At 46.1% G+C, this 17,157-nt stretch overlaps 1 protein-coding gene across 1 annotated transcript; it reads left to right on the top strand.

Moving 5' to 3' along the window:
• Window positions 1-2,748: 2,748 nt before the first annotated feature.
• Window positions 2,749-9,711, top strand: TRNP1 (TMF1 regulated nuclear protein 1). The gene is made up of 2 exons (XM_078682624.1): window positions 2,749-5,048; window positions 5,313-9,711. The coding sequence occupies exon 1, from the start codon at window positions 3,329-3,331 to the stop codon at window positions 4,469-4,471; it is 1,143 nt and encodes a 380-aa protein (XP_078538750.1). The 5' UTR covers window positions 2,749-3,328; the 3' UTR covers window positions 4,472-5,048; window positions 5,313-9,711.
• The last annotated feature ends 7,446 nt before the right edge of the window (window positions 9,712-17,157 follow it).

The following is a 17,157-nucleotide window of genomic DNA, read 5'->3' as shown; positions in this document are numbered from 1 at the left end:
ATTCTTCGGAATAGGTGTCGAAGGACGTCCATGAAGCGTTGTTTTTAGCATGAGTGTTAGTTATGCATATGGAGCCGGCGAATCGACTTACATCCTTGATGAGATCGCTTCTTATAGTGTTGTTCTTTTGCTTGAAGAAAGCAGAGAAGTCTTCGCAACTTGGGATAGCCTTTGTTAAGTTGTTGGGTTGTGGAGGTTGCGTTTTGGTTTGGGTTTTGACTAACTCGAACAGTTTTTTTGGTCGGTTTTTAGCTTGATCCAGCTGTTGGCTAAAGAATATTGATTTTGAGCGTTTGATTTTTCTGAAGTAAGCATTTCTCTTATTCTTAAGCGTTCTAAGGTTCAGTGCTGAGGGGTCAGATCTCCACGCGCGCTCAGCTAAGCGCATCACACGTCTGTCTTCATTGAGTCTGCCATCGTACCATGGGTTCGAGTTCTTGGTGGAGACTCTCTTCAATTGCAAGGGTGCGGCTTCGTTGATTATTGTAGACATGGAGTCTAGGTAGAGGTTGGTCAATGAATGCACATCAGAGACGTCCGTCGGGGGAAGAAGGAGACTGCCTGTGTGGGCAGGCAAGGACTTTGGGTTAAGGTTCTTCAGGTCCCTCTTCCAAATCTTGGTTTTGGCAGGTTGCGCCGGGTTAAGTTTGACCTTTTCGTTGATGAAGAAGGTGATGATGTGGTGGTCTGACCAGTCGCATGGTTCGATTGCGACTAGTTGGGTAGAGTCTTCTTTGGCGATGATAAGGTCAATGATAGAGCCTTTTTCATGTGTCGGACCGTTGCAGATTTGGGTGAGGTCAAGCGCGTCGAGGAAAGTCTTAAGGCTCTTCACCACAGTGTCTTTCTGGTCATTCCAGTGGAGGTTGAAGTCTCCCAGGTAAATTTGATTGAGCTGTCGACCGGCGTTGGTGGATATCGTGTCCATTAGTTGTTGGGAGAAGATGAAGTTGTCACCGGGTGGGTGGTAAATAACATGAAGGGAGCACACAGGTTTGCCCTCACTAGTAATATCAAGGCAGATGAGTTCGCAGGAGGAGAGGGAGGGGGAGGGGCCTTCAGTGACAGCTAGGTTGCTCCTGTAGATGCAAGCGATTCCCCCGCCCGTCTTGCCATTCCTGTCGAGTCTAATAATGAGATAGTTGGGGGGGACTAGTATGTCCATTATAGGTGTGGATGTTTCAGTTAACCACGTTTCAGTCAGAATGGCTAGATCAATGCCCCTTGATAAGATGAGCTCCGCGATGCCAGAGGAGTGTCTCCGGGCCGATCTGCAGTTGAGCAGGAAACACTTTAGTCTAGGGGTGAGGAGGGTGGGAGAATGTTCTAAGGAGAGGGGGATATTTTTGAGATTACAGGGGACAGAACTTCTGTCGCTCAGTGTGGGTGGCCTGAGGGGATTTGTGAGAATCGTGGGTATGGGGAGGTGTGTTGTGGGTGAGCGTTTTGTGGGACCTGGGCCATAAGAGCAGAGTAGATTGTGTAAGTCTCGGCCCGAGAGGGTGTTTAGGGTGCGACGGGGACGGCCAGTGGCCTTGCGATCAGGGATAGAGGGCCAGCGCGGGGAGAGCAGGGTGGAACGGTTTGAGGGGCGAATGGAGTCCTTGTTGGGCGGGGAAGTGTAGGGTAGTGGGTGCCTGGGGTGTGTGAGAAGAAGTTCTTTGATGGTGTGGAGCTCTTCCTTGACTTGTAGGAGGGTGGAGATGATCATGTCCAGTGTTGGATTGGGGATGGAATTGGGAGTGAGAGCAGTGGGTGAGTGTTTGAGTCGGGTAATGGGGTGGGAACTGGATCGAATGTGACGGGATGTGCGCGCGATGGAGCAGGGCTCTGCGGTCCGAGTAGGTGATGGGGTGTAGGTAATGGGGTGGGAACTGGATCGAATGTGACGGGATGTGCGCGTGATGGAGCAGGGCTCTGCGGTCCGAGTAGGTGGGGTAGCGTTCGGAGGAAGAGAGAGTTTGTGAACAGGGGGCGGGGATGAGGACAGGGGGCGGTTGATAGCGTGAGTGATGGCGCTTGTGGAAGGCGGTGTGGGTGAGTTGGGGGATGAATGTAGACTGGAGAAGGAAGGAGTGACAATAGTGGGGTGAGGGCTAAGAATGGGAGGGGAAAAAGGATAAGGGGTTAGGTTGAGGGAGGTGGTGTGTTCCGTGAGTCTGGCCGATGGGGTGGGGTAGTGGGGAGTAGCTGATAAATGAATTCCTCACCACGAATTTAAAACGTACATGGATCAATGTTGCAAAAGGTTCAATTAAAATGCATTTGGTATTCCAACGGCAGGGAGCTTTCGACATTCATAGTAAGTACTCTGTATGTTTTATGTGTGTATTTTATCAGTGTTTCATTAACGTTATGTTTAGTAGTGTTTTATGTAGGCTACAATAAGTCTTTGATTTCAAATAACGATAAAGTTGAATTGAAAGCGAGGTGGCGCACCGGTGACTCAGAGGATGCGATGGCCCCTGGGAGACGAGGGTGGTGGAGCCCGGGGTGGCGTTCGTCCCAGGTGGAGGGAGGTGGGCGGCTGCCTCTCTGCTCAGAACGAGCCCTGATTGGGTGGGCGTCTGCGTGTGCGGAAGCGGTGACGTCACGCCTCGTTTCCACGGTGACGCTGAGCGCGGGGGAGCCCTGGGACTGCGCAAGGATGGGAGAGAGCAGCAGAGCAGGGACAACGACGAGAAGCGGGGCGCGGGGGCTGAACGCCGGAGCCGGTCCTTATCCCTCCACTCGGACCTTCCAGGGCAGCAGGAGCCCGCTGTTGCCGGCCTGTGTCTGTTCGCATCCACAAAGTGCTTCCTGGGTGAGCTGGAACTTGGGAGTGGACCTATCGCCCCCAAGGATGGGAGGTCCAATTTGTATCCCAAACTCCTAGTTAGGGCTTGGACCCTGCCTCCCCACCTCGATCCTCCTGGGGGCACCAGGACCTCTCCACCGCGGCTGGGACCCTGACCTCTCACTGCCCGTGGCAGAGCCGGCCACTAATCGTCCCTCTCCCCAGATCCTCTGGAAGCAGTAGTATCCTGTGCATTCCCACACCAAACACTTCGGGAGAAGCAAGATGTCGTGTTGATCTCGCTGGAATCGCAGAAACCCATCGTGGTGATGGGGTGCTAGTAGCTATTTACAACAACTCCCTTTCGCTCCAAGCCCCCTGCAGACTTCTCACGAACTAGAAGCGCCTTCAGCGCCACTGAAGTAGCCGAAACCATCTCTTATCTCTGTGACAGCCTTTCTGACCTCCTGGAGGAGTTATACTCCAGTGACTGAGCACACATTTTTAGGGCATTTCTGGGGCATGGGACCAAGGACTTACGTCGGCTAGATTATGAGTGGAGAATCCGAGCAGGTGATTTCTACTTGTGGTATGCCTTCAGAGGCCAGACAACAGCAGGCTGAAGGGGGTATCGACCTGTCCACAGAGCCTGGGCATCATAGGAAAGCAGCGGGCATCGAGGTGAGAAACCAGAAGTCCACCTCTGGCAGTGATGTGTTGCCAGTGTCTTGCCAAGAAGAAACAGTAGAGGGCATCAGTCCCTCTGCAGAGCCCTTGAACACCAGGGCCTCACCCAGCAGCGACGTGTGCCATGAGTCTGTGCATCTCTCAACACAAGGGGCCGGCGACCTATCTCCAGGATGCGACCCCCAGCAAGACTCGGTGAACAGTGACCCATCGCCAAGAACTGAGCATCAAGCAACGCACGAGGGCGACAGTCCCCTTTCAGGGTCCAGGCACAAGAGGACCAAAGATGGCACCGACCCGGCCACAGGGCCCGAGCACCAGCCCTCCCAAGCGGCCACAGACCTCTCTCGAAGGCCGGACCTCCAAAGGACCTCACGAGACTGCAGCTCATCCCCTCAGCGCAGACTCCAGGCGAGGACACAGAGTGGCCGCAATAGTCCTTCTTGTTCGGGGCATGAGAGGGCCTCGCGGGACAGTGACGGGACCCAGAGGACCTCAGCAAGCCTCAAGCGAGGCCCGGGGCACCGTCAGCAGAAGAGCCTCACAGGCGGCAGTCCGGGCCGGAGGCCTGGTCCCAGCTCCGGCCTGGAGGTGGCCGAGGCCCGCCGCAGGCTGCTGGAGGTGGAGGGCCGGCGCCTGGTGCTGTCCCAGCTGGAGAGCCACATCCAGCAGCTGCACCAGGTCTTCGTCCAGACGGAGCTGCGCGTTGTCGGACGCGCAGACGGGATCGACCGCCTGGGAACTGGCATGTCCCAGGCCGAGATCTACATTTCAGCCCATGGGCAGCGCCTGAAGAAGAGTTTGCGACGCCAGAAGAAGCCACGGCTGCTGGCCTCAGCACTGGGACTGGCTGGGTGCGTGCCATGGGCTGGTAGACTGCATCGGAGGGCAGAGCCGATAGAGAGAGTGCCCCATTCCCCTGCTCCTCGGCGAGGCCTCCCCACGGCTCCGTGCGCCATCATGAGACTGGTAAGAAAGAAGAGAGCGGAAGACAAAAGTGACATCTGATACTCCCTTATCACCAGCGTGCGTGTGGGCACAGTGCACCCCACCGCAAACAGGTCATGACATTGGCAGAGAGCCCATCCCATACTACATCATCCATAACATTGGTAAAGCACAAGCCTACAGGACTGAGAAACCCACTCCCCATGCCAAAGAGCCCTTGACTGGCATAGGCCAAACACGTCTCTTGTTAAAACTGCACGCAAGGATGCGCACCCTATTTTAACGTTCTTTGTGATCTCTGGTGTGCACGTCATCATGTTTATGAAGGTGCATCTGACTGACGCTGGGGTATTATCGTTGTCATCTCTGAAACTACGAGTGGAACAATCACTGGCTCTGCGCAGTTTGCAGCCATTTGGCCCCGCTGGAGCTCCCTGCAGAAGTGGAAATCCCACGGCTTCTCTGACACATCAGTGGTGGTGGGAAATCTCCCGCTGACTAGACGTCGGGTGTGTGAACTGCCTTCAGCAAGCAAGACTCATCTAGCTAACTGTGGGCGAAAGAAAGTAAGGAAAATCAAAGAAATACTTCTTGACGTACCGAAAGCAAAGAAAAGCGACAACGACAAGTTTTTAAGGTAAATTTATAAAAAAAGAATTATAATTTTAACGATAAAAATGTTGTATACTTAAAAAAATAGCACTGTGGCCTTAATTGAAAGGGCAAAGGCGAATTGAGGGCCTGGGTATGGGTTAGTCTTAAGTTTAGATTTAGGATTGTAGCATGAGTGACAGTGTCTTGTATTTTCACCATGAAGTGTCACATTAAAAAAGTCACGGACGGTTCTTCCTTTTTGGGTGATTATGAGTATACGTATTCATTATTTTTTTTGTCCATGCAGGTATCTACCAAACATCCTTCAGAAGTAAGCAACGTTGCAGCCAAAGAAACTCTTTTGAAATAATAGGGACATTCGGTCATTACTTTACAGACTTTTAGCCCATCATTTACCAGATGTTAACCTCGCTAGCACGTCCAGAGAATCTTCTGGATGCCACATTATAAGTCAACAACCAACCAGAATGGTCTAGAATGTTCTGACATTATTCCCATGAGCAAGAGACAGCAACGATTTTCTAGCTAGAATGTAACACCACCACATCGGCATGGGCAAGAGGCTGCCACTATGTGCCTCAGTGTACCAACGCAATACCAGCATGGCCAAGAGAGTGGCATAGTATATGGACGCCATACTGTCATGGCCAAAAGACACCACCCGCAATGTGCCAGAGTATACCAACACCATACTAACAGGACCAAGAGGGGCCCAGAATGTGCTAGAGTGTGCCAACACCATACCGGCAACCCTTACAGATAACCACAATGTGGCAATTTGTCATGGCAGAGGCAGCTACGATGCACCTGAATGTTCCTGCACCTTATTGACATGGCCAAAAAACAACCACAATGTGCCACAATGTAAGTATACACGATTAGCATTGCCAGCATGTCCTCGCAGTGTGACAGAATGTAATCTTACCAGCATACTCAAAATACCGCCATAATGGCCGGGATAATTTGTCCTCTTCCGTGATTGTACAGAATCGCCAAAGATTGTGACCAACAAAATCCAAAATGCTGATAATTCACAGAGAAATCTGTGGCCAAAGTTTGCCACCTTACTAAAGCTGAGACCCCAGACTGTCATATGGCCTGGTTATAATCTGTGTGTTCAAAGTTTGGGATCCCCCATCTCTGAGGTAGGACCCCTCCACAGGCCTGCACCAGGCACCTCACCTTGCTGAAATGGACATGGCAGACTCCCTACCCTACCTGGCACAAGTGGAGGTTTTCTGGGCGCACTGCACGTAGTTCAGCAGTCTTCATGCGTGAGAACCACCCATGGCACCAGAAGCAGGGTGCTGTGGTCACCCTCTGTCAAAGGTGCTGGACACTTTGCTGCTGTTTGGTCCCCCTAACCCCCACCTATCTGTGGTACCTTGTCACAGTACCTTTCCAGCGTTACCCACCTGGAAACGCCCTGCCCTCGTCAGATTCAGGGCAGATCACTGGAATCTGATTTTGGACCTGTCTTCCTGGGCAGCCAGCTCAGATGCCACACATGACTTGGATTCTGCTGAGTTACATTGGCTTGTCATTCATGTTCTTTTGTGCATCGTGGGTGACGTCCTGAAGGATAAAACACATCGACGTCAACGTGGTGGGCCCTGCATAGAAATATCCGAACATGTTTAGCTAGAGGGTCTGCAAAGTCTCAAAAGTAAGGCATCTTCATACGTGATAGTTTGCCTGTATATTGTTATTTGATTGCAAGCACCAAAAACATTTAAACGTGTTTTTTTTTTTAGTGAGCAGGATTTGTAACTCAAAAGAATGTATATCTGCGGTGTTTTTTAAAGATGTGCACAATCCCCATTTTCCAAAGTCACTTGAAATGTCAATTCAGCAGTTTTAAACGTGTTCAGTTATATTTTTGTCACTGCTGTACCAATATTGTGAAAGAACCCTCTCTTTCTCTTCGGAAAACTAAGCATCTTTTAAGTGTAGGACGTTCATAGTCCTGGTGGGGGCAGTAAAAGCCTTTTTTTATTTGCTGAAAATTCCACTGAAAACCAAAACGTAGAACGTGCTGTCAGTGCCCTTGCTGTGATGGACAGCTCTCCTCACGCCCTTTGGTTGTAGACGCTGGGAGGGAAGGCAGGAGAAGCCGCCCCCACTGCCTTCTCACTGGGAATACGTTTTGATAATTACAAGATGTGCTGCTTTTCCCCAAAGAGAAGGCGCACACAACAGTGCAAAACAAGATGTCTGCCAAGGGACGGCGTAGTCATGTTTTCCTTGCTATGTAATCTGCTAGATAGTTATATTAATTTCCGTGCTCGGCGTGGGGGTGAGTGGATGAGTCATTTACCGACTGAGCAATGTGATGTCGGGCTGTTTGCCGTCAGCTCCGAACGTCAAAAGGCGGTCTAACCTATCAAGCACTTTAATGTTATCTATTATTGATCCCATACCCGTCCACTGCCCTAAACAGGCTTTCAAAATGTTGTTATTCACTGCAATTACGTCACAGCATTAAGCTTGCTCGGTCTTGGCGCACCCCCCCTCTTATAGTGTGTTTTCCATGTTTAAAATGCCACAGTTTACAATAGTGGACGGGCTTTGAATCCATATATAGCATAGACCTATTCATGTATAAGTGTGAATAAAGGGTATATTTCCACCTCGGGTTCAGAGTGATAGTTTAGACAACTCAAGCTTTACTCTTGTCGTCTGTTTCAGGTCACCCAGAACTCCTGGGTGAAATAATATCACTGTTATTCACAGTTACCCATCGATATGTTCACATGTAATATTGACTTGAGAATATTTATTTGCACCGATATGGCATGAATGTGTGTAACTTATTCATTTTTATTGGGTGTAGTACGGTAGTTGTAGAAGGAGGCCTTATTCACAAACGTAAGTTCGGTTATACAGTCATACACTTGCATTACGCTTATCTATTCATGCCTGCCCTGCTCCATTCCTATGAATTTGATGGTGCTGCCTAGAGGACGTATACCAACATTTCCCCCTAAAATTGTAAGCAGTCATGCGAAAGTGATTTTATGCGCAGAGTGCCTAAAAGGCCAGGTGGGCCCGCAAGCTGCATCTGAGTTTGCAGACTACCCACAATGCTTCAGGCAACTTTGCAAGATACAGTAAAGAAGACCTGCCTATCCTTTATGATTCTGGTAAACTTTAACAATTTCACACAACTTTAATTTAAACAAACTATTAAAAGTAATATATGGAAACACTAAACTTGATAGTTGAAAATAAACACCTTGGAGGTTATTCACTGTTTGTGCCGGCACTTTTGGGGCACAAAGCAGCTCAACGCTTTGTGTCTATTTGCTAGCCGTTATAAAATTCCATAGGCACAGTGCAAAATTGTGCAGCGCCTCATGAGAGCCCATGCAATCCATAGTAAATGCAGGTCCTGGTCTTTAGTACAGAGGCTACACAGTTTCTAGCTCTATCCTTTCTTACTAGTGGTGGATATGTTTGTCCTTCATTTCCATAACATTTCAATAAAGTGCTATGTGGACATTATCCCTGAACTTTATACCTTAAGTTGGGTTTTCAGACGCGTGTTGCTGTGATACATCAGTAGTGGGTATATTTCCATACCAATTCTGCAGTGCTTAATGAAGAACCCGAATTTATAAAACATTCTCCTGTTCATATCGCTCCATTTTGGTTGTAAAATTAATTTTCACCTTGCGGAAATAAAACGTTCCCTCTTTAATCAAGGGTAAAAAATTGACTGGAGTCATTTGCCTCCGAAATATATTGCAGCAGTGGTGAATATCACCTGCTGGGCCTTAAAGGTTGTGCTTTAATCAAAGTTAAATATGTGAAAGTGGTTCTTATTAGACTGATAAATGAGCTGCTGTGTAAATATTACCATTGTATTTCACTATATTGTTGGGTCTGGCTGTCGGAAAGGTTAGTGCCTGTAGATAGTGTAATGCAAGGTTTCAAAGGGGATTCCAGTAGGACTGGATTTATCCAGAATTAAAGGATAACCTTCAACTATGTAAATTTGTTTCAAAGACCTTTGTTATATGCAAATCTGTTTTATGGGAATAATCCAAATGTCAGACATGGGTCTGGACGCCCTGGAGGTGTGCTGTGCACTCCTAGTCTAGTGGTAGGGTGACAGGCAGAAACTGTGCTATGTCATGTGACAGGATGTCTGAAAACACGTCACATAAATGAAAGTTCTAGTTTATAGTACAGCTTTCTGTCTTTGTGGCTGCCTTCTGCGTACACATGCTACATAAGATTCTAAATCAGACAGCTAAACACTACTTTATGGTTTCATTTTGATTGGCTTCTAGCTGTTCAAAATCTACTGAAGAGAATCTTAGCTGGTACCTGAGAGATGCCTCATTATAATATTGACCCATATATCCCTATGGCTTCATCCCTTAATAGCTGTCTGTGAAGGTCATAGAGTTCTAGTAAATAACTGGAGTGTTCACCTGGTTCAAATAATGTGCCTACATTGGTAGGCATCCTGCTGGAAAAGACAGTTGTAGAACCATTCACTCTCCAGTGGAGAAGGCTGAATATGTATGTGGAAATATTTCTCATCTCTGCTGCTACAACTTTTCGAATTAAACCAGTTACTGAACCATTCACTCTACAGTGAAGGCTGAATATGTATATGAAAATGTTTCTCATCTCTGCTGCTACAACTTCTTGAATTAAACCAGTTACTGAAAACACTCCTTTCCATGTGTTTGTATTCTATATTTAAAATTTCCAAGTGTTTGAAAATGGTGTTGTCCATAATGGTTTTCTATGTTCTAAAAAGTTGCCTCATTGTCCTGTCTAATTAACAAGTTTGCCTATTTAAACATATTTGTAATTTATTTCAAATGTAATTTTGAATATAGTCATTTGTAAAGTATACAGAGAGGCATTTTTATAGACAAAATATACATTTTTAAATATGTTTTATCATCTTCTTGCATTTAATCCTTAATAACAATGTATTTAAATTTAGTGCATATTCAGACAGGGAGATGAAAGTATTGACAAAAAGAAGTGGGAAAAGAAAAAGTCAAAATGAAACGTCCAACCAACAACTCCTTTGGAGGATTTCTCTACTTACCGGAGCGCAAATCTGTTTATTTTAAACATAAAATCTCTCTGCTAATAGATTCCTTCATCCCTAAAAACAATCTTCTTCCATGCTTTTAAATAAAAATTGAAAGAAGCTCCAGTTTATCAAAATATTGCTGTTTTTAAAGGAAGGCCATATTAAGCGACAGAGAAGATTTGTAGACCAAGGACACCAAAATGACAAAAATCCAATGAGTGGATCCGGAGGTATGGATTGTTAAAGTTTTAAGTAGAACTAACACCAAGGAAAAGTAAACAGCAGATCATAGTCAATAGTCATGGTAGACCAGGACATAGGCGAAATGTCAGGCTGACTGATATAGTGCGCCGGATGGATACACCAACCAGCTTTGTCACGGCCAACGATTTTACCTTCGGACTTAGTCTCTTTTAAGTCACAATCAACCAAGAGTACACTTCTAAAGCCACCCTAGGACCTCAGGGGAGGCACTTAGAGACTAAAAAGGTGTTAGGCAGATTGCAACAGCCGGGTTCAGTGTAGGTCCGGTTGCCACTAGTCAGCTGTGGACTTCTAGAAAAAGTACGTAGTGAAAAGAGAGGAGCCCCTTCAGACACCCAGTGGGACTGGGGCACTATCACAGTGCAGCATAACAAAAATCCCAGTGGGAAATAAGTTTTCAAGGTTTTTTACACCCTAAGTGGGTCTCGAAATGTCACTCATTCCTTTCATACCCCAACATCATACTTCAATCAATATACCTATATCTACCTGACAGACCAGTGAGTTCAATTTGTATGCAATTTATTGGGTTACAAGTTCATAAAAACATTTTTTATGTATTTTTTTCATAAAAGGCTAAAATTCCGAATGGTACATATCAACAAATTATTAAAAACAATATGCAGTCACAATAATCACAACAACATTATACAAAAGCATAAAACAAGTTCATGAGAGAGTATTGTACCAGACCTATACACTTGGTCTTAGAGAACTACACATCCCCTATCATGCTTATATATTTCTCAAACAGTACTTGACAACATTTGTGCATCATCGGCTGTTCAAGTAGTGAGAAGCAAGGAGATTGTGCATTAATTCATGTGCGTCGACGCGTTTCGATGGATTTTCGTTTTATACCATCTTTATCAAGACCAAAACTTCACTCTCATTAGACAGGAAACAGTCGTGAATGGAAAAATGCCTTCTATTGGTAAGGGTAACTACTGAGTTGATACCACGGCTATTGTCACCCAGTTCGGTCTGACTCACTCCGTGGGTTTATGTACAAAGAACTTTAGTTCTCAGTGGGAGCTTAGTTGACTGGGCGTGGATCTTGGTTCAGCTGTTAGATTGCTGGTTGTTTGGTTGGTTGCATTAGTGTAATCACCCCTCAGTTTGAGAAACTTGTAGGCCTCCTGCTCTCAAAGTGCCTTTCAAATCCTCCTTTTTAATTTCCGGAGATAGCTCAAAGCTGGTTGGTTCAACCAACCAGCTTTGAGCTATCTCCGGAAATCTCCGGAAATTAAAAAGGAGGATTCGAAAGGCACTCCGAGAGCAGGAGGCCTACAAGTTTCTGAAACTGAGGGGTGATTACACTAATGCAACCAACCAAACAACCAGCAATCTAACAGCTGAACCAAGATCCACGCCCAGTCAACTAAGCTCCCACTGAGAACTAAAGTTCTTTGAACATAAACCCAAGGAGTGAGTCAGACCGAACTGGGTGACAATAGCCGTGGTATCAACTCAATAGTTACCCTTACCAATAGAAGGCATTTTGCCATTCACAACTGTTTCCTGTCTAATGAGAGTGAAGTTTTGGTCTTGATAAAGATGGTATAAAACGAAAATCCATCGAAACGCGTCAACGCACATGAATTAATGCACAATCTCCTTGCTTCGCACTACTTGAACGGCCGATGATGCACAAATGCTGTCAAGTGCTGTTTGAGAAATATATAAGCATGATAGGGGATGTGTAGTTCTCTAAGACCAAGTGTATAGGTCTGGTACAATACTCTCTCATGAACTTATTTCATGCTTTTGTATAATGTTGTTGTGATTATTGTGACTGCATATTGTTTTTAATAATTTGTTGATATGTACCATTCTGAATTTTAGCCTTTTATGAAAAAAATACTTACAAAATGTTTTTATGAACTTGTAACCCAATAAATTGCATACAAATTGAACTCACTGGTCTGTCAGGTAGATATAGGTATATTGATTGAAGTATGATGTTGGGGTATGAAAGGAATGAGTGACATTTCGAGACCCACTTAGGGTGTAAAAAAAACCTTGAAAACTTATTTTCCCACTGGGATTTTTGTTATACTGCACCCCTCTAGAAAAAGACCTTTTGCAGCTTGTTGTCTCCCTGTAGCCACACAATGGTCAACTAACTGACCTTGGACTACACTTCTTTGTCCTGGGTACAAGCAGGAGCAGGTCAAGTACTTCACGGCTCCTCTTATGTCACAGACAGCAGGTCCAGTCCTCTTTTGATCTTCTGCAGGTCCAGAAAATGTTCTGATGAGGGTGCCTGGAGACCAGGAAGTGTCTATCAACATCTAGTAGGTGGGGTTGACCTCTGGGAACGTTCTTACCAATGGGGTATATTCTCCCAGTGCCAACCATACCCACTTTTCCAGTAGTTCCTGTTTGCCTTACTGCTAACAGGCCCGTAATTCCAAGTGTCCGGGCCTTTTCAAGATGGTGAAAGTCTTTGGCCAAATTAAACTTGGGCTCTGGGACTGGGTTTGTGTGTGGGGGTGTCATAGGGAAATCACCAGTGTACTCCCACATCTAATTCTAAAATCCAGTTTGAAGCATGCACTGTACTAACAACAAACCAATAGTCAGAAGTGTTGTTGGATAAAAGCAGTGTCTTTAACACTGTGCGCGGAGCCCGCTTCAAGGACACCGTGCTCAGTGTTAAAGTTAATAAATAAATAAATAATCAGAGCGTGGTGTCCGTGAAGCGGTGCCGCGCTCAGTTTCAAAGTTAAACAAAAAAACAAACACAAACAGAGCGCAGTGTACTGTCATTAGCGAGTAGCGCCCGCCATTGTCCAGTGAGTGCTGAATGAGGTGAACCGGAGTTTGTGACAAACAGAAGTCTACATTCTTGACAAAGACCACCATTAACCGCTGCCTCTCGTGCTCCTCAATTGTCATCTGGAATTCCCACTTAAACATTTTGAGCACCCGCATCAAAGGTGGAAGAAAGCGGGCGCTTTGAAGTGATTTTGTTTGGGAGTGCATTCCAATACTTTGCGCCAGCTGCACGGAGTGGCACCGTTTACTTCTCACAGGAAGCGATGCTGATACCCTGAAACCCTTGCTGTATAGGATTAAAGGTCTGCCCCAGCTTTGTATTTGTATGTATTTTATTTTTTGTAAAGCGCATAAATCACCATTCGGTCTCATAGCGCTGACAGAGGGCAAAAAGAAAAACAGAACGAATGGGAGCTAAGTCCCCGATTAAAATAACCATGTCTTGAGATTTTTACGGAATGTTTTGTGGTTGGGGTTTGATCTTAGAGCCAGTGGTAGGGAATTCCATGTGACAGGGCCTATCTTAGAGAAACTTCTATCCCCGTTTCTCACTGTCCGAACCTTAGGGATTTTTAGGAGGTGTTTATTGGATGAACGTAAGGTTCTATCTGGACAGTATCCATGCAATTTGTTCTTCAGGTATTTGGGTCCTAGTCCATTGATTGACTTGTGCACTAAGCAGCATATCTTAAACCTAATGCGCTTCCTAATTGGGAGCCAATGTAGTTGTTTCAAACATGGAGCTGAGGGGGTGCGCGGAGGAAGGTTCAGGGTCAACCTTGCAGCTGAATTCTGGAGCGTTTGCAACTTGGTCAATGCGTTTTCGTTTATGTCTGCCAATAATGCATTGGCATAATCCAAACGGCTTATGATAAGGCCTTGAATCAGAGGCTTCCGATATATCAGAGGTAGCCATTTGAAGATCTTTCTTAGGCTTCTCATAATGCCAATACTTGTGTGGACCACTTTGTTTATATGAGGGGCCATGGTCAGTTTGTCGTCTAAAGTGACGCCGAGATTCCGGACCGTGCTTTTCGGGGTTGGGCATAGGCCCAGTTCCTGTGGCCACCATTCCTCAGACCATATTTTATTGACTGCACCGAAAAGCATTATTTCAGTTTTGCCGGCATTCAACATTAGGTAATTGTTGGTCATCCATTCCTTTATCGCGGACATGCATTTACAGAATCTCACTTTGGCATCTGAGGGGTTTGAGTTCAGGGTGATCAGGATCTGGGTATCATCGGCATAAGATACCGTGTCAAAGCCGAAGTCCCTGATTATCCTAGCTAGAGGTGACAGATAAATGTTAAATAAGGTAGGGTTCAAAATTGAGCCCTGGGGAACACCTTTGTCATTCCCAATCACCCCTGAAGAGAATGGTCCTGTTTTGACCCTGGAGCGTCTCCCTGCTAGATAGCTCTGAATCCATCTGAGGACATGACCTCCGACACCAATCCCGGCCAGTCGTTCTAACAGGACGTCATGGGATATGGTGTCGAAGGCCGCCGAGAGATCTAAAAGAATCAGAATAGCAGATTGTTTTGCGTCCAGAGCTAACCGGATGTTGTCAACCACCTCTAACAGGGCGGTCTCGGTGCTATGGGAGGCTCTGAACCCCGACTGGGAGATGTCCAAAAGCATGTGTTCTTCCAAGTGTTTCACTAGCTGCGTGTTAATTATGGATTCCATAATTTTCCCAAAGAGTGGTAACAATGATATGGGCCGATAATTTATTAATTGGTTAGGGTCCGCATTATTTTTTTTTAGAATTTGCCTGACAGTGGCTTCTTTCCAAGCTGTGGGGAAAGTAGAAAGTGCTAGGGATATATTAAAGATTGAGGTTAATACTGTGGCTATGGCTGGGGCTATCTTTGCTAGGACCTGAGCCGAGGCTGGATCGTCAGGAGAGCCAGATTTGGCTTTCTTCAGTTTATCGTTAACCTCCTCCTCTGCAATAGTACAAAATTCTAGTAAGCAGTTGTGTGAGGCCGGTGGCTCTGGGGGGGGTCGGTGCATGTGGCTAGGGTCATTAGTTACCTCTGCTTCTTTAGGGAAAGATTGATGTATTGTATTTATCTTATCTTTAAAGTAGATGGCGAGCTTGTCCGCCCAATCCTGTGATTCCAGTGTTGCTCCTTGACATGCAAGGGGGTTAGTGAACTCTTTTACAATGGTATAGAGTTCTTTGGCAGAGTTTCCCGCTAGTTTGATTTTTTCACCCAAGTAAGTTTTCTTTGCTGTAGCTATTTTACTGATGTAATCTTTATGCGCGATTTTATAGCGTTGTTTATCCTCTGTGTTTTTGGTTTTACGCCATTGTCTCTCCACAGATCTAGTAGTCTGTTTGGAAGATTTTAACTCATCTGTAAACCAGGGAGACTTCTTGTTCGGGCATTTAGTTAGACGTTTGGGGGCTATAAGATCTAACGCCCTGCCGATTGCTATATCTAAATCTGCAACCGACTTATCTATCTCTGCGTCTTGGTTTAGCTGGGGCGGTACAAAGACCTTAGTAAAGGAGTCCAGGTTAATCTTTTTCCAGGGCCGGCTCATTTTTTTCACCTTTAGATGGTCGCGAATGGTCACATTTGCTTTGATGGTGAATTTTATTATCATGTGGTCTGACCATAAGACAGAGGATAGTGCAGTTATAACAATTTCCTGGGAGTTGGTGCATATAATATCTAAAGTGTGGCCCGCTATGTGGGTGGAACTAGTTTCAAGCAGCCTTAGGTCCAAGGAATGGATACTATTAATCAATTCCGCTGAGTAGGGCTCCTCATGCTTTTCAATATGGTGGTTGAAATCTCCTAATAATAAAAAGTTCTTGCAGGCTAGTACATGGGGTGCTAAAATGTCCACTAGCTGGGCGGCAAAATTGGCTTTGCTTTCTGGGGGTCTATATACCAAAGCTCCTTTCCATGATTCCTTACTATTAAGATTAAAAGAGAAAATTAGGAACTCGCCCCAGGTGGCTAGGAGTGTGTCAATAATGTGAATTTCTATCTCTGTTTTATGAATGATTGCCGTTCCTCCCCCTTTTTTAGAAGTTCTATCCAATCTGGCTATTTTATAGTCTGTGGGCAGGGCTACTGCTATATCGGGGAGAGCTGTTTCTTGCAGCCAGGTCTCTGTTATAAAAAAGAGGTCGGGTGCCTCCTGGTCCAACAGAGCCCAAATTTCTAGGGCGTGTTTGGGGAGAGACCGTACATTTCCGTATAAGCAGGTCAGTTGCTTGCGAGGGGGAAGGTATTGAACGATTTGACTTTCCCTCACCTGCAAGTCAGGATTGAGTGCTAAGAGCTCGGTGCGGGTATAACTAATCATCTCCCTGCGTCTATACCTGTCCGGTGGGAACCGGAGGTGGCAGCTGGCGACGATCTGGCGCGGACAGGCGCAGACAGGCAGGGCTTGACTTTGGCGCGACTTAGGCGCGCTGCCTGCGCGAGTCCGCTCGGCACACTGTGCTTTATGCTTCAGTGGGCGGGATCGCAGTCAGTGGGGAGTCTAGAGCGCTAACCGGTGTGGGCTACCGGAAGTGCTGTTTGTTCACGGTCGGACCCCGCCATTCTAGCGGCACAAGCCGTGACGGATCGGGTGACCAAGCAGGTTCGACTTTTAAAACACTTTCAAGCTGCAATAGTTATTAGAAAGCGCTATTCAAAGTGCACATAATACAATTGCAGATGACGGCGCTACACAGTTAACACTCAGAACAAGAGCTGTCTCTCAATTTCAGTCAGTCTCTTTGATTTTAAAAGCAGTTTAAAATGCACAAGTAATATTACCAAAATACTCAAATATTTAAAACGGAGCAAGAGCTGCCTATCGTTCAGTCAGTCTCTTGGGATAATCTGTCTGTCTTTCCCCAGCCCTCATTATTTAAACCCAGTCATGGAGGACGAACAGGAGGCCATTGGTATCCTGGACAGAGTGCTGGAGGAGGAGTACGTGTTTCTGTTGGATAACTACGAGATCATCAAGATGCCTGCGAGCCCCCTGAAGCTGGACTTCCTCCTGC

Source organism: Lissotriton helveticus, chromosome 3_1 (genome assembly GCF_964261635.1).
Source record: "Lissotriton helveticus chromosome 3_1, aLisHel1.1, whole genome shotgun sequence".
Lineage (NCBI taxonomy): Eukaryota > Metazoa > Chordata > Amphibia > Caudata > Salamandridae > Lissotriton > Lissotriton helveticus.
This window is presented reverse-complemented; position numbering and strand designations above follow the sequence as displayed.